We start from the raw sequence: 27,657 nt of genomic DNA, 5'->3' as shown, positions 1-27,657 counted from the left end.
AATCTCAGAACACAGTGTGCTTTTTTTTATGAGGCATTGGCAACTTAGGCCGTAATGCACTAAATTAAACTAACTGAACAGTTATGGTAAACTATGCTCAGGTGTTATTATAGTCATATTTGTTAATGGGAATGAAGAACAAGAAATTGGCAGAATTTTTAAAAATTCTAATTTTAATGTAGTTTTGCTATTTTTCTGTGAAAAGAAAAAGACAGAGAAAACTGTTATGATGGTGAGACAGAGAAGGGATCAAACAGAATCAAAAGGATGGATTAACTGCCATAAACAGGTCAGTTGACAACTATATACCATATTTTTGTTTTGGAATATAGACCAGGAAAGGTTCACCACTGCAAGTATATCCAACAGTCAGCATGTGTATCAAATGCACAAACACACAAGCAACCTATAAAAGCAGGTATGAACCAATCTGCTAGCTAATGCCAACATGGACCTTGATCTCAAATATTTTTACACTGCTAGTAAAGCTGCTTTATCAGATTAATAGCAACTATATAGCTGCATTTTGTGCATAGCTGCCAATTGACTTCTAGAAAAGCTGAAGATTATTGAAAAAAGCTTTCCCCTCCCAGATTTTGAGATTTAAATTAAATTTCACTGACAACATACAATTTTTTTTATAATGATAAACAAATTATGCATTTTTTAAAGTAAAATCATGTTCATTGCTGTGGAAGTGTTTTTTTTTTAAATAATTTTATAACCTAAGTGGTCACTATGGTTGATTTTCACAGCAATATAAATTTTTAATGGTGCAGTGTATCAGTGTATCTAACTGAATGTTTCTTTTCCCCCTACATTTTTTCTTTCTTCCCCTTCGGTTAACGATTCTGTGCTTGCCTTAACTCTGAATTTTAAGTCTCAGTATTTGAAATTATATAGTTGCTATATAGTTGCAATTATAAAGAAAATAAATGAAAAAATAAATATTTATAATATAAAAGATCGCATCACCATTTTTACATCTGCAATATTTTGCACTTTAAAATGTGGCTGCACATGCATGCCTCTTCTTGTCTGCCCCCCATCACAAAAACAATACTTGTTTGTTTGTTTTTTTAACCTAAGGGGCTGTGCAGGCTGATTTTGACAAATCAAGATTTAAAGCGTATAACACACTGTGTATCATTATTTCTCGCTGAATTTTTTTGGTTCTAGAACACTATAAGTATAAATAATTATAATCATACATAACCTTCTTTAGTTTTAGTTTAAAAAAGGTAATTTAATTTATATGTTCTAATTTAGTAGTTAATAACATGGGTATCAATAGAAATTTTTTATTTTTTTTTATCCTGCTAATACTACTGCATGAATCATAAATGTAAAATATCTTAATCATAAAATAAAATTACTATTTATTTTTAATTTTAACCTAAGCACTTATTTATCGCAAAACTCTATTTTCAAAAAATTATAATATGCTTTAAACAATTTTTTTCAGTGATATTTTTTTTCTTTAGTTAGTACAAAAATAAAATACGTTAATCATAAAACAGTTTTTTTTTTATTTATTTATTTTTTTATTAACTTATGTGATTGTTTTTGTTTAGCAAAAATCTCCAGGTTTAGAAAATTATAAATGTACGAGCAGATAGGGATTTATCCTTTAATTTTTTTTTCACTTTAGTACAACTATATGCACTATTAAGAGCCCAATGAGCATGTTGGGGGGTATAAAATGCCTGATTAAAATGAATGATTTGCCATCACTTTAAACTGAAAAACCACATCTACATGTGTTACTCAAAAAGCAAACACAGATTTTACAGATTTTATAATAAATGAAGTCTTGAGTATTTCTTCTAAACACGTAATATCTTCTTTTGGACTTCTTAGTGAAGTTAAATAAAATTTAGCTTTCCAACATACACAGAAAAAAAAAAAAAAAAAGGAAAAAAAAAATGATATAACATTTAAGACTTATGTAACACAGGGTAAAACTTATACTCTGCAATATGTACGTAATATCATATCATATGTTTCCCATATTTTATGCAACACAGACTAGCTCTCCTGACAGTCAATTCAATAAACAACAGAAAGGTCAAATTTAAGCAAGAATTCACAAATTTCTTAAAAACTGCGAATTAAGTTATAACATAATTTTACTGTTTTTATGAAAAAGATGGAGAAAAACTATGTTAGGATGATAAGGCAGAGAAGGGAGTCAAAAAAACAAGGCATCTCCTTTGTAAATCTGAAGAGTTGGCAGCTATGTGAACAGTTCTCGCTCAAAGCAAAAATAAGCATAGCTGCAAACTTTCAGAAATCAAATGCAGAAAAGTTAATATAGATTGGGTGTCAGCTGGAAGGAACCACAAAATGAAAATTTTTTTTCTAAAATGCATATTTTATGATAAGGTATTTGTCACTAAATTATGTCCCTGAGCAAAATTTCGGTCAAATTTAAGCACAGTTAATTAGGAGTTATATTTATTCCAAACATAATGAAAATTAAGAATTGTATCATCAGTGAAAAGGTGGCAGCATGCTTTGTAATGTCTTCCCTCAAGTCAAAATTTAAATGCTTTTCTTGATACATTTGCTGTACTTTCAATATGCCCACAATCAGAAAGACTGAATGGAACGAAGTGATGCAAGAAAAGTAAGAAATTGTGTGGTTTACCAACACAGTTATTGAAATAAGTTGTCACAAAGCAGTCTCCTCACCAAGTAAGCAGTGGAATTACTATCCTGTACAAAAACAACTTTGCGTAGGTAAATCCATTCTTGAAAGGAATGGAATGATATAGTGAGCAGTTGACAATAACGTGCAACCAAATTGTGACGCTGATCGTCCTCAAAAACAATTGAACACAAAGCATCATTTCATGGACAGCATTCAGATGTGACTTTCATCCACTAAATATACAAGTCACATTTCAAACCTCCTGTATGCTAACCAGAACTATATAATGTGCCTGTAAATCAGTTATCAGACTGCTGTGCTATGCAATTTTGTATGGATAGTGCGTAATTATGGCCTACATTTTTACACACAAATGACCATGGAGTGGCAAGTTCAACATGAAACTTCTCAAGTAGCAGATGAAACTGGTTTCATGTTGCAGCCTATGACAAGTAGCTCCTATGTCAAGAACTTTGGACAGCACATTTGTTTCCTTACTCACCTCCATAATTTAGCATGAACTATTTAGTGAAGAAGCCAGGAGATTTCTGGTATTCACAATTATGGTTTGCTGAAAAAATTACTTTCTCAACCCAAATATCCACTGAGAGCATAGTTCCATTTCAGCACATGTTTTTTCAAACTATTTCTCTCTCTCATGCCATTTGTTTTTACAGGCTGATATTATTCATCCAAAACTTAAGGCACTGTGCACATATTCATTTTTTGTCTGCATACCTCTAAAATGGTGATTATTAGCTACCATCTACCAAAATAATTTAATATTCTATTATCCTTGCAGCACAGTTTGGGAAAGACATTTCTTTACAGCATTATTTTGAAAATGCAAATTTCTAAACAAGGACAGAGTTGAGGAAGGTTTTCTTGAAGTGATTTTGAGAATGATCCCAACAAAGATCTAGTGCTATTCATAGACATTTATATAATTTTAAAATCTTTACTATATGCCATATAAAGAGATATATAAGAAGCTGCATTATTACCAATATGGGAACTCGTTTCCTCTAATAACAGTAATAATGATATAGTGATAATCACAGTTTGGCAACTAGCAAATGCATGAGGAAAGAAAGATCGACACAAATAAGACAGAATTGGCTGTTACTACATAAAATGGGTCTTTTACTGTTAAATCCTTTACAACTGTTACAAAAAATGCTGGACTCACCACAGTATCACTCAATTTGAACACAAAAACAAGTAGATAAATATCAAATTTTACCAATAGTAACAGCTGGATTAATCCTATTTGTGTCATCTAATATGATTTAAATGAACTCTCCCAGCCTTTAATATCTTATATCTGAAAATCACTTCACATACAAAAAAAAAAAAAAAAAAAAAGATGCATGAATAATAAAATATTGCCCATGAGACTATCCACTTTCTTGGGGGGGAAGGGAAAAAAAAAAAGAAAGAAAGATACTAAAACATATAAAAGTACTAGTATACAAAATAAAATGAACAAGCGATGAGTCATTAACAAAATGAAATAATGAATGGCCATTTTTACCAAGGTAAATCCAAATAAATACATGCAAAACATGCAACGACAAACAAGTTTAAAGAATAATTCAAAATTATACATAATAGTTCTTGAACAATGATGATGAAGCTTAAGCACATTAAGAAAAAAAAAAAATAATAATTAAATGATCTTGATTTACATACAACACGATTCTGTTAAAAAGTGTGTATCTGATATTCCGTATGCTATACACGCTTTTTACAGTTCCTACTCAAATGTAGTCATGAAATGTGAATGATAAGTCCGGAATGATTGTTTTCATACATATATAATCATCTCAGAGGAATAACACACCATCGGAAACTACAGCAACTATTTTTGGCAAAGGCAATGGTTATAAAAATTTTTGAAAGAGCATAATTAAAAGTTCTTTCAAGAACTCTTAATAGCACATTGTGTACATGTATATACAGTGCATGTGTGTGTACACACACACTTCAACAAATAAGTCACAAGAGTTCCTCTGAAACAATTATACATTTATATACAAATTCTAAGAATTTGAAGAAGGAATATTCTCCAAGTTCAACCCACATTCTTGTTTGATGGCTATGACATTGATGGGCTGGAAAGGATTTCTGGCAGCATGCCGAGGGCGGAGTAGATGACTACACAATCTTCTTGCCAAACGGGTAAGGGCAGTAGTGTGAAGATAAAAAGCAGCTCTCGTTTTCATGATGGGACGAGGACTTCCAGCTCTGATTACAAGTCCATGGGCTGTGGCATAATGGCGAGCTAAGTGAGCTTTTAATTTGAATTCCTTTAAATGAAAAGAAATTATATATTACTGTATTACTTTTACTAACAAATCCACAAGAAAATATTTTTTAATATTGCACGCAGAAGCTTTAGCTGAAGACAAATTAATATTTAAGTTCAGAAAGCAAAATTTAATATAAAAGAAATTATACAGGATCCATCAGAAACAACTAATATATTTTGTTATATTGTTTTTTATATTCTCTGTGCCTGCACATAACAGAAGTCTCTGCTTTTAGTGAGCTAGTGTAAAAGACTAGGGTGATCAATTCATTATGCAGTGGTGGTGCATTTAATTCCCCATTCCACGTGAACAGGGATTTTCTACAATAAGTCTATCATTACAATTCAGCATAATTTACAGTGACATTTTTCTATTCATAATACACCTCCATCAACACAATCAAGCTGTGGGTAGCCATTAAGCTCGCCACCACTCTAACAGATATAAAGCCACAGTGCTCCAAGTACTGAAAATACGCCTGGGAATGCAGAGTGAGTTTGCTTGTATGTTGAACAGTCAGACAATACAGTGGGATACATTCTTCATGATCAAAAGTTACCTCCTTTCAAAATGGCTTGTCCAAGGACTCAGTATAAAATGAATTAACTCAATTTCTGCATTTTATGGACTTAAAGAAGAAAATGCCTGAACTTCAAAATAAACTGTTTATAAGTGATAAAGCACATTTTAATGTAAACTCAATAAACATGATTATTGCTACTGGGATACTGATAATTCTTGTAAAGTTCATAAATCACCACTTCATTCACCAAAAGTAATAATATAGGGTATCTTTTCTTTTTCAAAAATAAAAATGGCCTCCCTACAGGTTTCCAAGCCCTACCAGGAGGAGGCAAGAATTGTGTGTGTGTGTGTGTGTGTGTGTGTACACCGATGAGCCAAAACATTGTGACCAGCGAATCGTTATGCAAATCGAATCAATTGCAGGTGAACTATGGCATGTGTCCGGGTCAGGACATGGTATAAATAACACCCGATGCTGAGCTCTGTTAATCAGTGTTACTCTTGTTCTTCAGATGGGAAAGGCAGTGGACTTAAGTGAGTTTGACAAAAGCCAAACTGTAATGGCCAGACGACTGGATCAGAGCATATCCGAAACAGCACGGCTGGTGGGATGCTAATGGTCAGCCATGGTTAGTACCCACTGAAAGTGGTCCGAGGTAAAGAAACCCACAAACCACCGGCAAGGTGTTGGACAAACACGGCTCATCGATGCTCGAAGGCCCTTCCGGATGGAACGTGGCAACAAAAGGGCGACTATGGTGCAACTAGCTGGTAATTGGAATGCTGGTGACACAGGAGTAATGTGTCCCAACACACAGTACATTGAAACCTGCTGAAAATGGGGCTGCATAGCTGCAGGCCACTCTTAGTGCCCATGCTAACCACGGTTCACCAGAGACAGCACCTACAATGGTCAAGCGAGCATCAAAACTGGGCCTTGAGTGAGTGGAAGAAGATTCTCTGGTCCGATGAATCCCGTTTCCTGTTGCACCATGTGGACGGCTGGGTACGAGTGTGTCATTTACCTGGGGAAGTATGGCGCCTGGATGAACCGTGGGATGAAAACAAGTCAGTGTCATGCTCTGGGCGATGTTCTGCTGGAATATCCTGGGTCGAGTCATCCATGTGCCGAGCACTCTGACATCTACCACCTACCCAAACGTCATTGCTGACCAAGTACACCCTTCCATGGCAATAGTCCTTCCCCTCTGGTGGTGCCATCTTTCAGCAGGATAATGTGCCATGCCACACCACCCAGATTGTTCGGGCCTGGTTTGCAGAACATGAGGAAGACTTCCAGCTATTGTCCTGGCCACCAAATTCCCCAGACATCAATCCCATCGAACATCTGTGGTTTGTGTTGGAACAGCAACTCCAATCTGTAAGGTCCGTGGTTGAGACCACGGACCTTAGAGGAGTTAAAGGATCTGCTGGTTACGTGTTGGTACCACACACCACAAGATACATTTAGAAATCTTGTAGCGTCCATGCCTTGCCAGGTACAAGCTGTTTTGGTTACATGTGGAGGACCAACATCATATTCGGTAGGTGGTCATAATATGTTGACTCATCGGCGTACATATACTGGTGTTCAAGTGCATCACCTAGGAATTTCACATTTCTAACCCTTTTTCACGATGGTATGTTACATTAATGACTAGCACCACAAATAGAAATATAAACAAAAGATATTTATTAATAGTTAAGGCAAAGCTAAATAATATTTGACAGGTGCTCTCAAAATATTCCAAAATGACCATTTGCAACCTTAGAGGGGAACAGGTATCCTGTGTGTTATCAGACACTCAGCCTAAAACACTGATGGATCCAATATCTCTCTATTACAGAAGATTTAGGAGAAGTCCGGTTGGCCTGCCTCCCTAAAATCCACTCATGCACACCTCCTCGATGGTAAGCCCTGTTATGTCACTTAGGTGGCAATGAACGTGTAGAGTGGTTCTCTTCAAGACGCCTGGTCAGCGTGAAGAGGAAAAGACCAAACCCTCCAGCATATCAGAGCACAACAATACAAATGGCCCTCAGTCCCCAGCAGCTCTCCTTCTTACGGCAGCGAGAGGATCAGAGTGGAAGCAGAGGGTGCTAAGAATCTCTGGGTACGACCAGACTGCCAGGCACGGAAACTGAACTTGGCCTGTTATAATGTACGATCACTCATCGGTGAAGACAGGATATTAGAGCTGGAAAAGGAATTAGAAAATGTAAATTGGAATATCATTGGTTTGGCTGAAAGAAGAAGAAGAAATGAATCACTTATAAGTTTATCAAGTGGAAATCTGCTGTACACCAGTGGAAACAGTGAAAGGAGTGAAGGTGGAGTTGAATTTCTGGTCCATAAAGATTTTAAAAACAACATTTTGGAATTCAAAAGTACATCACCAAGGGTGTCAAGACTAATACTCAAGATTTCTAAGAGGTACAAGCTAAAGATTATTATGATTTATGCACCAACATCGAGCCATGATGATGAAGAGGTTGAAGAAATGTATACCGTAATTGAGAGTCTTCTAGATGAGCAGAAAACCCACTACACTATTATTATGGGGGACTTCAATGCTAAGGTTGGAAAAAGGCAAAACAGCACAGAAAGAAGAACTATAGGAAATTTTGGAATTGGTGAAAGAAATAAAAGAGGTGAAAGACTTGTGGAATTTGCAGAATCTCAAGGACTGTCAGTAATGAATACTTTTTTCAAGAACAGGGTAAACAGAAAATGGACATGGAAGAGTCCAAATGGATTAACAACTAATGAAATCGACTTCATCCTCACTAACAGAAGATATATTGTGAATGATGTTACCGTCCTGAATAAGGTAAATGTTGGAAGTGATCACAGAATGGTAAGATGTACACTTGATATAGATGTAGGAAAGGAAAAAACTGACTCGAATAAATAATACAAAGGTCTTTGAGATAACAGAGGAGGAGAAAAAGCAGTATGTACTGGAACTTAAGAACAAGTTTGAGCTTCTGCAGACTGCTCAGGACCAAGATATCGACGAGGAATATTACAACTTTCTGAAAGTAATAAAGCCCAAGAAAGGTATAGGGAAACAGAGATCCAAAGAAGAAAAAATTAGTCAAGAAACACTTGTCATGATGAACCGGAGACGACAAATGAAGAGCAAGATAAACACTGACAAGGAAAAAATTGAGTATACTGAGTTATGCAAAGCCATTAGAAAGAGACTCAGAGAGGACATAAGAAGATTTAACACAAGAAAAGTAGAACAAGCATTAAGGGAAAACAAAGGATTTAAATCAGCAGCCATGAACAGTAATACAGAAAGACAAATGATACTGAAACTGAAGAATAGCGATGGTCTACTTATAAACAACAGAGAAGGCATAATTCAAATATCAGAAGACTACTATAGAGAATTATACAAGGAGCAGGGGAATGATGCCAGCAGTGGGGAAGATGGATTGCAAATTAGCAACACATACGACATACCCGATATTCTTCCTGATGAGGTAGAACATGCATTGAAGAAAATAAAGAATCAGAAAGCCCCGGGGGAAGATGAAGTTACTGTAGAGTTGTTAAAATTGGGAGGAAGAGACATAACACAAAAACTGGCAAGGCTCTTCACAAAGTGCATTAGTAAAGGTGTGACGCCTAAGCAGTGGAATAATGCAATCATAGTTTTGCTGCATAAGAAAGGAGATAAATCACAAATTGGAAATTATAGACCAATTAGCTTGTTATCCCACATCTACAAGTTGTTCACAAGGGTTATTACTAACAGATTAGAAAGAATACTTGATGAGAATCAACCGAAAGAGCAAGCTGGCTTTAGGACAGGATTCTCAACTATGGATCACCTTCACGTAATATCACAGCTAATGGAGAAAGCAAATGAATATAAAACACAATTATGCCTGGCATTTGTGGATTATGAAAAAGCATTTGACTTCATACACCATAAGGCAATGTTTCGGGCACTGGAAAGACAAGGCATAGATACCCCATATATTATGATTTTGAAGAAAATATATGAGAGTGCTACCTCCTTTATTAGACTAGACAAAGACAGTAGGAAATTTAAAATCAAGAAAGGAGTTCGACAAGGAGGCACAATATCTCTGAAGCTGTTTACTGCTGCCCTTGAGGATGCTTTCAGAAAATTAGACTGGTCGCAGAAAGGAGTTAATGTGAACGGAGAGTACCTAAACCATTTACGATTTGCAGATGACATTGTGCTCATAAGCCAAGATCCCAAAGAATTAGAGGAAAATCTTAATAAGTTATGCGCAGTTAGTAAGGATTTTGGACTAAAGATGAATATGACTAAAACAAAAGTAATGATGAACAAGTATGCCACAGAAAGGGAAATAATGATTGAAGGAGCAGTAATTGAAAAGGTGGAGTCATATACTTATCTGGGACAAGTTATTAGCTGTAATAATGATAAATGGCTGGAAGTCAAGAGAAAAATAAATTTTGGATGGATAGCATTCAGGAAATATAGTCACATGCTGAAGAGCAATATCCCAGTTTGTCTGAAACGTAAAATAATGAATCAATGTATACTCCCCACCATGACTTATGGAAGTGAAATTTGGGCACTCACCAAAAGAATGGAAGAGAAGCTGAGAACTACACAGCGAAGAATGGAACGAATTATATTGGGAATCAGACTGTTAGATAAGAAGAGAAACACATGGATTAGGCAGCAAACTCAAGTAGAGGACATTCTTATCAAAACTAAAGAACTAAGATAGTCTTGGGCAGGACACATAGCTCGAAGACATGATGACAGATGGACTAAGAAAATAACAGAATGGTACCCAAGAGGAGCTAGAAGAAAACCTGGAAGACAAAGGCGGAGATGGATAGATGAAATTTATGAGTTTTTGGGTAGTAAATGGATGGCCAGTGCTCAAAACAGAAGGAACTGAAAAGTTGCTGGAGAGGCCTTCATCCTGCAGTGGATTGAAAATGGCTGATGATGATGAACAACAGTTTTGGTAAACATGACAATTATGGCTGAAATGTTATCAGAACAGAGTGAATTTGCTTCAGTTTATCATTTTAAATGGAAAACAAAATGAAAAGTTCACCAGATGTAAACTAATATTTAGTCGAACCGCCTCTAGCTCTGATGACAGCAGCACACCGTCGAGGCATTGACAGAATCAATTTCTGAAGATAATCAACTGATAGTTCGTGGTTCCAAACACACATTATGGCTTCCTGAAGTTCACGAAGGGCCTTTGGTTTCCTTTTTGGCAACTGCAGATTCCACACGATGCCAACAGTTCTCTATAGGATTCAGGTCTGGGCTGTTTCCTGGCTAGCTAACAGTTGTAATGGACCGTGCTTCCAACCATTTTTTTCACCTGTAACAAATGTAAACACATTACTGTCAAACCTCTAATGCAGAAATAAAGCTAAAGTAACTACAGAAATGCCTACTTACATTTTTCACCTGATGACAAGAAGCAGAGTCATCCTGAAAGATGCAGTTACTTGGCAGGTTGAAATGGTCTCAAATGGTTGACAGCAATTTGCCTTCCAATATAGCCAGGTATCCATTGGCATTTACGGAACCTTTTATAAACTGCAGGTGACCTACTCCGTGATATGAAATGGACCCCCACATCATTTGGCTGGTAGGGAATTTCACTGTAGACACCATACAGTCTGGATGGTATTCTTCCCCAAGTCTACAGTGCCTTTTTCATTTTTTGTGTGAGGAGGGCTTCTTCTTAGGACGATGGGCTACAATTCCATTTTTGAAGAGGCGTCTTCTGACTGTTACTGCACTTGCTCCTACTCCTGTATGTTCTTCCCATTCTCTTTTTAGCTCAGATGAAGAAGCTTTATGGTTTTTAAGGCATAAGTGCTTCAAAACGCAGCCCTGTTTTAGTGTAGAGACTCGTTTGCATCCGGTTCCTTTTTTCCTATCAGCAGAACCAGTATCCTTGAGTTTGGAAAGAAATCTACTCATTGCCAACTAATTACAAGATACTCTATAAGCAATAAGACGGGAAGAACATCCTTCCTCACGTAAAGCAACAATAGTACTTTCTTCACAATGTCAACTGCACATAACTCGCCATCCTGACACAAACAAGGAAAGGAATGACTGCAATTCTTGCAGAGCGTGCTTATATAGCTGAAAGTAACAGCTGATGCAATATTATGGCATCACCTATGCATGTCAATCTTATCTGATGCAATCTGTAAGAAATATTGCCATATACTTATGTTATTTAGATGACAATTACAATTTTAAGGAGTGATGCATTTTCTTTGAACACCAGTGTGTGTGTGTAAAACTAAACTAAGGCATAGGTAGTTTAATTTACATAAGTATATCACATCCTGTAATTTTTCCTGGATACCTGAGTTATTTAACAGAGGCTAAAAAACACAGCCTCTGTGTTTTTTAGAAAGGGTACTATGGTGGGTAGAGAAAATAAAAATGCCAGATGATGAAATGTTTAGAGCATGGATGCATCCCAACATAAGTAATGGTGTTTTTTTATATCTCTGAATTATTCAAAAACATTATTAATAACTTAATTATTACTTTATTTCAGGATTACTTAAATATATAAACTAGTACTGACAATTCCAGATAGACCATCTAGTTAAAGTTAATGGAAAAAATGTGTTTTAGATGTTTATTCACCTAAAAATAATTCATCTAAATTTCATATAATTAAGTAATTCACTGCAAAAAAGTGCAGCAAACAACTATCATAAAGACATATGATCAGACTTTGAAAAAACTGAGGATTTAATTTTTTAATAAAAATTATTAAAAAATTAAATCCTCAGTTTAATAATAAAAAATAAAAAAAATTTAATAATTTTTTAAAATGCTGGAGTTATTTGCAAAGGGGGGGGGGTTAAACTATGCAATAATTAAATTTCACTAACAATATACAAATTATATATTAAAATATAGGCATAAATAGTGTTTATCAGTAGAGTATGCTTCAAACATGGTTTACCTTGGATTTTTCTATCTGTAGATCTCTGTTTGTTTTTTTTTTTTTTTTAATTAAACATCAATTAATTTTTACTGCTTCAAGAAAGATACTTTTTCAGACTATGTCCTCTTCAGAAATGTAGAGTCAAAGTTTTGTTCATAACAATGGCACTGATGTCTGGAATTGGCCATCAAAAGCATTTCCAAACATTCACCAGACAGAGAAGATCTGAACTCAATTTTTGTAAACTGAAGTTGTTATTTGGTTTTTTAGGAGCATTAGCAACTAAGGCCATATTGCTCCAGGGATATGCGGTGGTCATTCCCTGACTTTTCCACATCCTCCGTATTTGGCGGTCATGGGCTAGATCCCAGGTCTAATAAAGAAGCGTGTGCTACGCACTGCTGCTCCTGCCCACCTAGCTACGGAGGCACTGTAAAATGAAGTAACAGAATAAATCACTTCAGTTTGAAGTGGATGTTTCTCACCTGGCTGTATATTCTCTCACACTTAGCACTGCTAATGAGGAATTGTTAAAATATTACGCATGACTTAGAATAATTTGTTATATTTTCAAGCTTATGTGTCAGTTCCCCAATCAAAGACCAATGTTTTCATACTGAAACTGATTCTGCAAAACATATCTTTTTTTTTTTTTTTAAATGACTTGTCATCATTATTAATGATAAATAAATTTGAAAATGATGCACTGCCAATCAATGAAATTTGTGCTACTTGAACATTTTTCAATGCAAACTTGTGCACCATATGCACTATACACTATAAAGTACTTCCTCACTGAACAAATGAACAGAATTTTCTCCTCTTGTTTCCATGACCTTAGTAAAAGAAATGCTTATGACTCATGGCTAAGTTAGAATTGTCCTTCAGGTTAAGCCTGCTATGGTAATCAACTTCCAGCTTATTATAATAAATTTGCAGATGACATTGTTCAACTTATTCAGGAGTGCATGAATGTGAGGTAAGTTGGATTGAAGAGCCATGTTCGGATTTTCAAATGTCAGCAAACCATTTAAACAAAAAAGCAAATCGTTTCATTCAAGTTAGAATAGAGAAACATAAACAGACTTTCTGTGTGTGAGAAAAGATAATATGCCTAGAATTATCAGCTTTCTTGATCTGTTTAGGATTGCTTTCGCTAGAAGTTTGCAATACAGGTGGGTTTTTTTTTTTTTTTTTTGGAGTTCATCAATTTCTCTTCTTTTAAAACTTTTGGATCATGAATTGAATTTGAACATGAGTCAGTGCCACTCACTAGTGATTGCGTGTTGCACTTTTCAATTTGGTAATGCTGAAAAGTGCTCATTGTGGCTTTTCTGACCACTTCTAACTTCTTTAAATAAACTTGTCAAAGGTTACCACTGTTCTACTTGTCTAATTCATTTTTAAACAAAGCCACTAACTAAAACTATTTAAATCTATCTTTCCTTTTAGATCTTCTTTCTAGATTTTCACTAAATATTTCTCCACTTTCACAGGATGGCATGCAGTCTCTTTTCATCCCAAAAATAAATAAGATGATAAGGATATGCTCCACTGTAACAGGCACATTATCAACACTAAGTGCCAGAAAGTTTTTTAAAGGAATCTGCGTGCTTTCAGAAGATGTCCAATACTGCACCCTATAGAGTCACTTTCCAACACTGGCCCTAAGAGCAAGGTGCTTTTGACTTAACAATTTTGTGTGTGTGCATGCACATTTTTCTATTTTTTGTTTATATATATATATGTATATATGGTGTAAAAGCACTTTGATTACTGCCCTCTGTAATAATCAAAAATCGTATATTTTTCAAAACCATAACGTTTCTTTTCCTCTCTGATTTCACTAACAACGCCTGTTGGAAATTTATGCTCTATGATAAATGATGCAAATAAACATATCGCATGTATGCAAAAGGCTTCTTTTTTTTTTTTTTGCTTTCATTTCTGTGGATACCAAATTCAGTTTTTGTAATTTTCTAGAGCAATATCGAGTATTGGGAATACACTTGGAAGGTTGGGCTTCTTAATTCAAACCTGTATAGACATTCAAATTTCTATACAGATTTGGACAGATATGCCAGAGAACAAGACAAATGTTTCCTTTATTCCACATAATTTTTTAAATGTACAATAGAATGCCTGATAACCAGTTTCTTAATAAAAGAATAAGCCAAAGTTCATATAATATTTAAAATATTCTGAATTTAACAGTAAAGCCATATTTATTACTATTTCTTTCTGTGAAAAATTTAGAGAAAAAACTAAGGTATAACACTGAGACAGAGAAGGGTTTGAAATGAGTCAAAAAAGATGGAGTCCCTGCTGTAAATCCAGAGTTGGCATGTATGCAACTTGTTTGCATTCAAATCTCTCCAGTTTTAATATTTGACCTGAACTAAATTTTGCAACAGTTGAAAAGAAGTTATTAATAAATCCAAACAAGCTGACTTATCAGGAACATATTTTTTCCTCTGCAATGATGATGACTGTTAATCCCCTTCTACAACACTGAATGTATTTTATTCAATGCCGCTCTTGATTTTCCAACAGAAAGAGATAAGAAGAATCCTGAACAATAACCTCATGGAATTTCTCCACTTGTTCTTAAAACCCATGCTCCCTCAGTTAATTGCTGATTTTTTTTTTTTTTTTTTTTTTTTTGCCTTTTTACACTCTTATTCCATTGGTGTTTCTTCCTATAGCATGAAAATTGTTTAGTATTCAGCCAATTCCTGAAAGAGTGACAGTACTGTCCTCTCATTATTATCCTACTGCACTTACTTCAAATAATTTCAAAGTAATTGGGAAATCTATCAACAACTATTCCACTATCATGAGAAACCACCTGACTAATTATTGCTAATGCAAATTCCACCTGTGATATCTCAGCTTGTGTGGGTTTACTACACATCTGGGTTTCTTCCAGGTGCGCCTAGATTTTATACCTGTATGGTGGCGTCTAGCCGGAATTTTAAATGCTGGGATATTTGGGCACAAAAATAACTCTGGCCACAATGCATAGACATGGACAAATGTTTTTAACTTACTAGTTAGTATTAAATTCACAAAATGCCATGCATGTGAGTAGACCATGACAGCTAAATATGGTTAAGAATTGTATTCCTTGCTGAAATAATTAACTGTAAACTCCTCCAACCTAGTGGTCATAACAGAGTATAAGCAAAAACATATATTGTGAACAGTACTATCATTAGATGAGAATTATAATTAAAAAGTAACATAGAGAAAATGGATTTTTTTTTTTTGTCATTACTTTCCACATTCTAATCCTATATTAATAAAAACTGCATTGCTAGATTCAAGAAAAAGACTTAATACAATTAAGAATTCAAAAAAGTGGCTTAGTAGTAGAAGATAAAGAATAACAACAGTTATACTGTTTTTCAATTTGATTTGCTTCTGCCCGGTACCTGTCATTCTATCACAGTTTGGAATTACACGGTACATTCCCTACAATACATCACTTCATAATCAAGTTTGTATTACTAACCTGTCAATCCACACTACAGAATCCAAATATATATGGAAATGAGAAAAATGATTTTTATGTAAGAAGGAAATTACATATATCATAGGTTCATAAAATCAGCAACAAAAATCTGTTGAGATCAAAATGTAGGGATCACTTTTTAGGAGCTACTGACTTTTTTATTACTTAAAAATCGTTTTTTGTTATACTTCTATTTAAAATTAATAATGCACTCTCTCAGCAATATAGCTGCAATATAGCTACCATTGTTACATGTTTGATATAAGAATGATATAAATGTAGTATCAATTATAGTATTTTTATAGTGTAACAGACATAAACACAATTTAGTAGTAAGTCTTTCATATAATTCCATAGGAGTAACATTAATAAGTTTTAAACTTTTTAAATTTTAAAGTCTATATCTCTTTAATAACTTGTATTACTTGTACTTTATAGCTTATGGACTTAACAAATCCATAAACTATAAATTATACAGTGGTGCTCAAAAAACATTGCATCAACTCATTTTTTAGGTTGTTTGTCATTATACTGGCAGCTATTCTTTTAAAAATAGCTGAAAGAACATTAAGTAATAACAATATATGCATGAAACTATTAATTGAAGAAAAATTTAATAAATATAAAATGTAAATATAAAATGAAAAAAGCACTTTTCTCCAAAATAACAGCATAGTACTTATGGTTCATATAATAACAAAAATTCCATGAAAGCAATGATTTTTTTCATTACTTTGCTCAAACCATGATGACAGGTACCTATATAACCAAAAAACACAACAAAATGCACACTAATATTTTACTGGCCCACCCCCTTGCTTTGATGACTGCTGCACATTATTGTAGAATCAACTGGAAAAAGGTTCTGAATGTATTCTTGGGAAATCGCAAGGTATCAAACATGGATTAATGTCTCCTGCAGCTCTCTAGGTGTTTTTGGTTTTTTTCTGCATTACTGAAACACCCATTTTGTTCCAAGAATTTTCAATTGGATTTAAGGCTGGACTGTTCCCGGGACATGTTATTATGCAAACTGATTTATCCTTCAAGAATGTAAGATTTCACAAATTAAAACTTTTGCTAATCTTGTGAAGTAGTAAAGGTAACCCTTGTATAACATGTTAGTTAGGTTCCTATAAAATGTCGTATTGTGCGAAACTGTGTTATACAGGACTAAGAAAAAGTACAAAAAGGAGGTTACGTTCCAAAATCTAACAAAAATACACTATTTCGTTAACAAAATGTTAACAAAACTAACAAAAATATACCATTCTAGGTATCGTGTATCTTCTTCTGTCTTTAAAAAATCAGTAATCTGGATTTGTTTGCTTTTGCTTGATAAATCTTTGTGAATTTCATCATATGAAACTAAGCATTTTTGAATCTCCCTTTTGAACTGTGGGCTCCTTTCATTCAAGAATCTGCATTCAAAAAATAAGATTGTAATTGCTTGGCTAACTTTATGCCTTCCCATATGCTTTTTAGTATAAAATTTGGAAGTTTAGAATTTCCATCTGTGCTATCATCCTCTGAATTGATTTGGTTTTACCTCTGATGCCATTTCCACCAAATCCACTTCACCAGCCTCTCTTTCTACCAGTAATTCTTGAACGTCTTCAGTAATCATATCATTTTTTATTTTTTTTTAATTCAATTGTGGACTGAATCAGAATCATTTTTATGATTCTGATTCAGTCCACAATTGAGAAATGTTTCCATGGCTTCGTTACTTCAATAGATTCCAAATCAATTTTTTCTATTGTACAAAAATATATTGTACCAATTTTATGATGTAATGAGTTTTAAAGATGGATATAATGCCTTGATCTTACGGCTGAATGAAAGAAGTTGTATTAACCTGGTACAACTGTGATGGTAGGAACATAACTTCAATGTTTGGATGGCCTGGTGTTGTATTCAATAGTAATAAAATTTTGAAATCTAGATTTTTCCACAGGTTTAACAAGTACAAGTTCAATAGCACAGAATGTAACATGGAGATTTCTCAATTTTTTTTTTTTTTTTGACTAGCAAGTCAGAGGGGATTCAAAAAGAGTGGAAATGTTGAAAATTACATCCAACATGGCAGCAGGGTTTCCCCCCACATAAAAGCTCAAAAATAGCCTGATATGCAAGGTTTGTCTACGTGGGTAGCACAGTGGTATTGTCACCGTCCTCCCCACACCAGCTGGAAACGGCCCAGGTTCAAATCCTGTCAATGACGAGAGGAATTTTAATGGGCTTTTTTTTTTTTCACTCTGCAGCTGAGTTAGTCGGTCTCAGGCATAGATAGCAAGGTTTATCGTCCAGCAAAACAGGCAAATCGACCAGAAAACATGCAATTTACAGACATAATACATAAAAGGGTATGTGTAATCATTTACGGAGACCCTAATATAATAATAATTTTTGTTATGCGAGGTTTACCGAAATTCTCTGTGTAAGAGTGAAACAGTGTTATATATGTACCGTGTTGTGTGAGGATTTCCGCAATTTATCAATCGTGTTAGAGCTTGTTATTTTGTTATTTGGTTTTTAGGAGCATTAGCAACTAAGGCCATATTGCTCCGGGAATATGCGGTAGTCATTCCCTGACCTTTCCGCATCCTCCGTATTTGGTGGTGACGGGCTCGAACCCCGGTCTAATCAAGAAGCGTGTGCTACGCACTGCTGCTCCTTCCCACCTGGCTACGGAGGCGCCCCGTGTTAGAGCGAAACCATGTTGTAGAAGTACTGTGTTATACGGGGGGGGGGGGTTGCCTGTACTTACAATTGGCTCTATGACATGGAGCAGAGTGATCCAGAAAAATGCAACTGGCAACACCCCATAGTGATCTCTAATTGTGCAAAGTAATTTTTTTTTGTCTCAAGAATATCCTTGTACACCTCAGCATCCACTGTACCTGTCACAAATTCAAGATGATCAACTCCTCTATGTGAAATACAGCCCCATATCATTTGAGATGCAGAATGTTTCATTGTGGAGACAATACAGTAGGATGAAATTCTCCTCTTCTTCGTCTAACAGTCTGCTGGCTGTCCAAACCATGCAAGATAAATTTTGCTTCTTCATAAAAAATAATACATTTCTACTGATCCTCAGATCAACTAGCATGCTCTTTTGCCCACTTTAGATGCAGCACTTTCATTTTTTGCATCAAAAGTGGCTTTTTTTCTTGGACAATGTGCTACTAATCCTAATGAGTAGGGGCAAGTACTGCTACAGTACTTGCCCCTACTCCTGTATCTTCCTCCCATGCTGTTTTAAGATCTATCAATGAGGACCTTCTGGACACAGACAGACCAAAAATCTGCCCTGCACTGTAGAAGATAATCGTGGACATCCACTTCCCTTCTTTCTGTTTAGACTGTCAATTTCTGATAATTTTCATAATAAATGTGGCACTGTTGACTGATTACAGTGAAACCATTTTGCTATTTCATGTGTAGAATGTCCTTCTACATTCAACACAGCAGCTACACCTTTTCTATGTGGTGTCAATTGTGAAAATTTAGCCATTGCAATAGCACAGAATAGTGGGCTTGTGGCATATGCAATGTATTTATACTGCCACTAAGGTGATGAAATCATATATGGCATGTGACATCATCTAAGAGATTATGTCATGTGCCACAGCTGATTGCATCACCACTGTACATGATATTTTTAGTTTATGGGTGACCATGAACGATAAAACTGTTTCTATGCTGCAAGAAATGTTCTGCTCTTTAAAGAAATATATAGTAGAATTTTGTTAATACTAAGTTAAAGGGATATAAATTTTTGAAAGTGTCAAACCACTATTTTCAATGGTACATATCCACTAAATCTTTGTCTAAAAATAATAAGAATAATATTTTGTTTGGATGCTCTTATTTATAAGAAACTCCATGAGAAGAGAAACAATATAATTGCAATGAAAATGTATAAATATTATTACATAAAATAATAAAAGCAAAAACATTGTTAATATTAAAGGGGAAAAAATAACTTTGATATATTATTCTGATTTAAAGAAAAAATCCAATTTCATTTGCATGGTTTATGTCTTCCATGCACTTTTAAACACAGCACGACATTAAATTCCATTTGATTTGAGGTGATCTGACTGAGGTGTTTAAGGCCTTGAAAGGATTGAGATAGCTGGTATTCTTCCTTTTGCTCAGACTATGCATGTGAGGGAGCATAAATTCAAACTGAGGAAGGAAGGATGCAGGACAGATGTGCAGAAGTTTGCTCTCAGCCAGCAGGTGGTCGATTGTTGGAACAAATTTTCATCTGTTGTTGTGGAGGTGGGTAGTTTGAATAAATCCAGGGGAGAAGTATACAAATTATTGGAGGGGATGGATAGGTGATGTGGGGAGTGTTTCTTTTTTTTATTATTATTATTTTTTAGCTGATGCTTTATAGGCTTGCTTTCTTGCATCGTTTGCCGCTACAAATACTAAATATATAGCAATAAAAACATGATCTCATAACAGAACTGCATTTTCGTAACATTATAACATAACGTAATATAGTATAGTACATACTGCTGCCAAACAATCCAGATATAGTTTATACTATACTCGTGTTATGCTATGTCATATTGTACTCATATCTTTTAGTTTTGTAGTTTTCCATAAATTTAGATTAGAATCATGCATAAGACTAAAGCAGCAAGCAAAAGTTTCATAGAAACAGGAATGCTTTGGCACAGGAGAGAACTACTGATGATTGTTCTCCTACAAATCAGGGTTTTGTAATGTGTGCTGCTTATTGTCTCTTTGCAAAACTACCTTTAGCTGGACATAATACAGCCAAAGGGGATGCCTTTGATTGTCATAGAGAGCATGAGGAGGTTAAGTGCAAATTCAGCATTCTGATGGACTTGAAGAAACAGGGTTAATTCCCTGAAAGGAATAAAAGTGAGGAACTCATCAAGCACTCCGCTGCACAGCTCAACACTTGAGCCCATGCTTGAGAAACAGAAAACACAACAAAATCCTTAACAGCACAGATCTCTGGTCCCACAGTACGCAGCAGTTGTTCGTGACTCCACTGTCAGAGAGACAGGAAATATACTGTGCAAAAAAGATAGGTGGAATTGGCCAAGGGTATGTCTGCCAGTGCTAAAGTTGATGATATTGTAGAGGAGCTGTTGTCTTTTAAGAGCACAAAAGGTGATACTGTTGAACAAATTGGTACTAATGATATTAAGAATGGGAGATCTGAGGAATTTCTTAACAAATACAGGGCAATACTGAGAAAAAGTTGCAAGTTAGGAAGTAATTTGAAGCCCAGACATGATAGTAAGTACATGATGAGATCTTTGTCAATCAATTTGACACTGGAGAGACTGCTTCTACAGGGATGGATACCCTTAAACAGAAAGATTAAGAGTAATTATGTACCCCACGAGTGTGACTTCTGTTCCAGGGAAAACAGGAGAATTGGTGGTTAAAGAAGTACTGCAGAATCATCTTAACAGGAATGGAATTATATATAATCTGACTAATCTGATTATCTACTATGCTGCAGTAACGAAGGGACTGGTGCAAATAATGATTTTGACATCATACATTTAGATTTCGGTAAAGTTTTTGAAAGTGATCCATTAAGTGAAAGTTACTGCAATAAATAAATGGAGGGTTGAATGGCAGAAGATGTCTATAAATAGGCACTGCTCTTCTTGGACTAATGTTATTAGAGGTCCTTCAAGATTCAATGCTGTGCCCTTCACTGTTTACAGTATTTATTAATGATAATGATGAAGGTATATCAAGTTTATTGTCTAAAGTCTGCAGAAAATACAAAGTTCAGCAAGGTGGTTAATGACAGGAATCAAAGCATTCTACTGCAGCAATACCTAGTTAAATTAGGTAGTGGACTGAGAATTGGCAATTGTGGTTTAACATTGGTAGATGCAAGGCACTGCATATGGACAGCAGTAATCACAGAATAACATACAATTTTAGCAGTACCATGTTTAAGGTGGTGGAGAACGAAAGGGACCTACAAGTAATTGTAATGTCTGAGAAGAAGTTCTCTGAGCAGGGTAGAGAGGCCACCATAATAGTTTTTGGAATTCTATCAATGACACAAGAACTTTGCCAGCAAAGGACAGAGGTGATTATTCCATCATATTATTCCATCATTTCATCAGAATGATGAAAAATTTTGGTCTTTACAGAGAATGGGTTAGGCCAAATCTTCAGTACTACACATAGGTCTGGAAGCCTCATTTTTAGAAAGATCTCTTGGAATGGGTGCAGAGAAGAGAAACCAAGTTGGTTAAAAATATAAATGGATACTCTTACTACAAAAGACTTGGTGTCTGCAAATCGCAACACTTCAAAACTAAGAACTTGTGAGGAAACAAACCTAACTGAAGTGTTTAAAGCTTTAAATGAATGAGGAGGGTATTCATAACTACCGTATTCGTCAGCTTATAAGATGCTGTGGTGTGAAAGACGCACCCTAATTTTGGAATGGTAAATTTAAGAAAAAAAATTAAAAAATTAGAAAAAAATTTATTGTTAATACAATGGAAATTTAAAATTCAATAAAAATAAAAACCCAATGAAGCCAATAAAGAAAGGTATAGTATTATTACTCTTATTATTTCAGTATTATTCAACTTCAGATTCATTACTAACTTGATCATCATTATCCTCAACATCATCATCATCTTCACCATGCTCATACAATAAATGATCTTCAGTGCCAACTACTGCATTACTTATACCACATTTTTTAAAGGACTTGATCACAATTTTAGTCTTAACATCATGCCATGACCTCAGCACCCATTCACAGTGTGCTATTGATGGACATTTGGAGTCTGGGTGCGAGGTTAGCCTGCGCAGACGTTGCTCCTTAAAGCTCTTGAAACAGAGAAGTTTTTCCTGATTTATTTTCTGCTTTATTAGTTTAAATTGTCATATTAACTTATTTTCTAGAGTAGCTTTATATTCCTAGTTACGATACTTAGTTTAAAGTTTAACTTAGACAGAGATTTTGTAGATATTACTTAGTATCGGTAACGGTATCAAATCCACGTGTCACAAATTGAACGAGAGGTCTTTTTTTTTTTTTTCTTTTTTTTTTTTAACCAAATTTAGTCGATTTATTAACCAATTGTTATATCAAATTATCTTCTATAAGTAGATTATAGACCTAGTTAGGATCCTTAGTTTATTCTAAATTGAGATAGCGAGATTTGGAAGCTAATCAATACTTACGAGTCCGTAGAAATACCGTTCGTGAATTCCCGCCATTTTTACACGATAGCATAAGCTTAGTGTAGTATAGTGCATAATATAATATTGTCAATTAATCAGTAAATCTATTAATCTTGATAAACTTTATTGTCAATTAAATTGTATTTTTAACTCTATATATATATAACGACTTAATCGTAACAAATAATTAATACATAACTATAGTGGTACACGTGATACGGAAGTTGTATAAAGGGAACTCGTAGAAAACACTAGATACCGAAAAAATATATATATAACATAACTGTTTTGGGATATAACTTAAGGATTTAATTTTTGTTTTGAATTTTATTGAATTAAATCGGAATCATGACTTTGACCAGAGCAGCAAAGCAAAAGGCTCAAGCTAATGGGAGTGCTGTGGTTCAGGGGAGAACTGAGGGGGGCAGTTGCCCTCTGAATCACAGTCTTTTAAAATGCACTGTTTGCTTGATGTTTGCGGAGCAGTCGGGTACGGGACATGATACTGCCAAGGGGGATGTCTTTGTGTGTGCACGATGTAAGGAGTGCACGGAAATCAGGCGACAACTCAGAGTTGTTATGGGCCTTTATGAGAGCTTGAAGGACAGGGTGGATGCCCTCAAAGGAAATAAATTGAGGGGCCCATCAAGCTCTCAGCTGCCCACATCAACGCCAGAGCTTGCACTTGGTCATCAGGCAACACAGAGGCAGCCCCCTAGGCAGAATGCGCTGGTCCCACAGGAACTAGTAGTTGTTGGTGACTCTATTGTCAGGGAAACGGGGAACATGCTTTGTAAAAAAGGATAGGTGGAATAGGACCAGGGTATGTCTGCCAGGGGCAAAGGTTGATGACGTTGTAGAGCGGATATCATCTTTTAAGGGCACAAAAGGTGATATAGTTGTACACGTTGGCACTAATGATATTAAGAGTAGGAGACTGGCGGAATTACTTAGCAAGTACAGGTCACTGTTGAAAAAAAGCCATGAATTAGGGTTGAACTTGAAAGTGTCTGCAATTCTGCCCAGACACGACAGGAGGGAGTATATGATGAGAGCCTTGTCGATCAATTCGGCCCTGGAGGGATTGTGCAAGGCTCAAGGGGTAGAATTTTTTTCAGCCTGGACTGTACTTGTTAACAGGAGAGATTGCTTCTACAGGGATGGGATACACTTAAATAGAAAGGGTGCAAGAATTTTTGCTGATGCTGTCGAGGCAGTGTTAGGTGGGTCGGAAAACTGCTAGTTGGGGGGGATACAAGGACTAATAGATTAACAGTAGCCACTGGCAGAGGTGGAAGTGATTCTTGCACTGCTTCTATTGAAATGAGCAGAACCTTGGAAAACAAGATGCAGGATATTTCAGAGACTGCTGGTAGTCATTGCGGTACAAGTAAACACATGGGTTGTGTTAGGGTAGCTAAGAATAGAAACAGGTGCATGTATACCTGCGTGTACACCAATGCTAGGAGTTTGGTAAATAAATTTGATGAATTTGAGGTATTGCTCAAAACATCAAAGGCAGATATTGTTGGGATATCAGAGACGTGGTGTCACACAGATATAAGTAATGTGGAACTGGAATTTGGGGAATACAATGTGTATAGAAAGGATAGACAGGACAGGAGGGGAGGAGGGGTTATGCTATTAATTAAGAAACACATAAAGTCCAAGGAAGTTAAGCCAGTCGACATCGATGGACAGGGCAGTGTCGAGTCAGTTTGGTGTGACATAAGCATAGGGAAATCAAAATTGAGAGTAGGAGTGTGCTATAGGCCTAATGACTCTGATGAGTATAATAAGATATTGTACAGGGAAATAGAGTGGGCCAGTAAATCAGAGAGTCTTATAATGGGGGATTTTAATTTCCCAGATATTGACTGGAATTTGTGGGTTGGTCACTCGCACACTAGCAAGGCTTTTGTGGATTTATTGGATGATTGTTTTCTACATCAGCATGTTCGTGAGGCAACAAGAGGGAGCAATGCTCTTGATCTGATTATCAGTAGTGATTCTTCATGCATTAAGAATCTGCAGATAAATGACCACTAGGTGGCAGTGATCACAGTGTGTTGAAGTGGGATTTACTCAAGGAGGTAACTACCATCAGAGGTAAAGGGAAGGGTTTTTGTTTTCGTAAAGGCGACTATGATGGTCTGAGACAGTATTTAAATTCTATACAGTGGGACCAACTGATGATGTTACCAACAGCAAACTCAAAATGGGAAGCATTCAAGGAACTAATCTTGGAGGCTACCAGGCTTTACATACCAACTAAGAAATATTGTTCAAGGTTTAGGCCTAAATGGTTGTCAGATGAATTAATGGGTGACATGGAAGCCTATGATAGATATAAGTTGGTCTGTAACTAAATCACAAAGGAGATTAGGCAGGCAAAGGCAGACTACGAAAAATCCTTGGCAAAGGATGCAAAGAAAAACAGAAAAGAGTTCTTTACATATTTGAACTCGAGAAGGAAAGGGATGAATCAGATTGGTCCACTGGATATTGATGGTTCAACAGTTGAGGATCCTGCTCCGGTGGCTAACAATCTAAACGAGTATTTTGCATCTACATTCACGCATGAGGAGTTATTCAGGAAGGAGAATGATGTAGGTAAAGTAAACATTGGGAGGGAGCTGGATGATTTTGAAATAACTGAAAGGAAAGTGGAGGAGAGATTGTTGAGGATAAACATAAAAAAGGCACCTGGGGTGGATGGGATCTATCCAGTTATATTAAAGGAGGCAGCAAAGGAAGTATGCAAACCCCTAGCCATAATTATGAGAGCTTCTTTGGACTCAGGGGAGGTACCCATAGACTGGAGATGTGCAAATGTAACCCCAATTCACAAAGGAGGATCAAAGGCTGACACAAGTAATTATAGACCTGTTAGTTTAACTTCTGTTCCAGGTAAATTAATGGAGGCACTGGTTAAAGAAGCACTGCAGGATCATCTAGACAAGAATTCAGTTATAGCTCAGACGCAGCATGGTTTTGTTAAGGGCAGGTCTTGCCTGACCAATTTGATTGGATACTATGATGTAGTCACAAAAGAACTGGATGCAGGGAATAACTTTGATATTATATATTTGGATCTTAGAAAGGCTTTTGATACTGTTGCACATGGAAGACTGCTGCACAAATTGGAGCAGTGTGGCATTGGAGGCAAATTGCTGCTATGGATAAGGGGTTGGTTGAGTGGCAGAAGACAGAGAGTGGTAATCAATGGACACTGCTCAACGTGGACTAATGTTATTAGTGGAGTTCCTCAAGGTTCAGTGTTGGGTCCGTTGTTGTTTTCGGTGTTTATGAATGATATTGATGATGGGATATCAAGTTTAATGTCCAAGTTTGCAGATGATACAAAATTTGGCGGGTCGTTAAGGACACTACTGACGCTATGCTGTTGCAACAGGATCTGGAAAGGTTGAACAGATGGGCTGAGAGATGGCAAATGAAGTTTAACATTGACAAATGTAAAGTACTACATATGGGAAACAGTAACCCCAGAGCAATGTATCAACTCTGCGGTACTACACTGACAGTGGTGGAGAATGAAAAGGACCTGGGGGTAATTGTGCAGGCAGATATGAAGTTCTCTAAGCAGTGCAGACGAGCTGCAAGAGTAGGTCATGGTGTCTTGTCAATGATATACAGGAATTTTTCTAGCAGGGATAAGGAGGTGATTATTCCCTTGTATAAGGCAATGGTTAGGCCACATCTTGAGTACTGTATACAGGTCTGGAGGCCTCATTTCAAGAAGGATGTAGAACTGCTGGAACGGGGTTACAGAGAAGGGCAACAAGATTAGTGAATGGAACAAAGGGTTGTTCTTACGAAGAAAGGCTTAAGATTTGCAAATTACAGAGTCTGGAGACTAGGCACCGGCGAGGTGATCTGATAGAGGTGTATAAGGCTTTGAATGGTTTGAGCATGCTCAATGCCAATGGGATTCTTCATCTTGCTCAGAATAATCACCTGAGAGGGCATAAATTCAAATTGAGGAAGGACGGATGTCGGATAGATGTGCGGAAATTTGCCTTTGGCCAGCGGGTGGTTGGTTGGTGGAACCGACTTCCATCACTTGTAGAAGTTGATAGCCTAAACAAATTTAAAGCTCAACTGGACAGGTATTTCGAACGAACAGAGGGGTGAAATGGGAGTGGGGTTTTTTTTTTTTTTTTTTTGGCTGATGCTGAATAAGCTTGCTTTCTTGCATCATATGCCTCTACTAATGCTAATGCTAATGCTAATTTCATCCTTCCTGTAGGTATCGTATCATGATTCCCCTCTATCATCCATTTGTTCCATTGCTCCCACATGTTATTCTTGAATGGCTTATTGATGCTGACATCTAATAGCTGTAACTGGGAAGTTAAGCCGCCCGGAATCACAACCAATTCTGTGTTCATCATATCGGCCAGTTGTTTGATGTTTTCAGTCTTATGTACTCTAAAATGATC

The 27,657-nt window shown here is 36.0% G+C and overlaps 1 protein-coding gene across 1 annotated transcript in view; it reads right to left on the bottom strand.

The window, feature by feature from the left end:
• The window catches only part of LOC150077092 (metastasis-associated protein MTA3-like), a 512,540-nt gene that overhangs the window by 198,641 nt on the left and 286,242 nt on the right, over positions 1-27,657 (bottom strand). Inside the window, exon 13 of the mRNA XM_090386731.1 lies at positions 4,737-4,962. Coding sequence (XP_090242857.1) covers positions 4,737-4,962 — 226 coding nt within the window. The remainder of the gene's footprint in view (positions 1-4,736; positions 4,963-27,657) is intronic.

The sequence above is a fragment of the Mastigoproctus giganteus genome, chromosome 12, assembly GCF_048544385.1.
Source record: "Mastigoproctus giganteus isolate SK-2022 chromosome 12, ASM4854438v1, whole genome shotgun sequence".
NCBI lineage: Eukaryota > Metazoa > Arthropoda > Arachnida > Uropygi > Thelyphonidae > Mastigoproctus > Mastigoproctus giganteus.
This window is presented reverse-complemented; position numbering and strand designations above follow the sequence as displayed.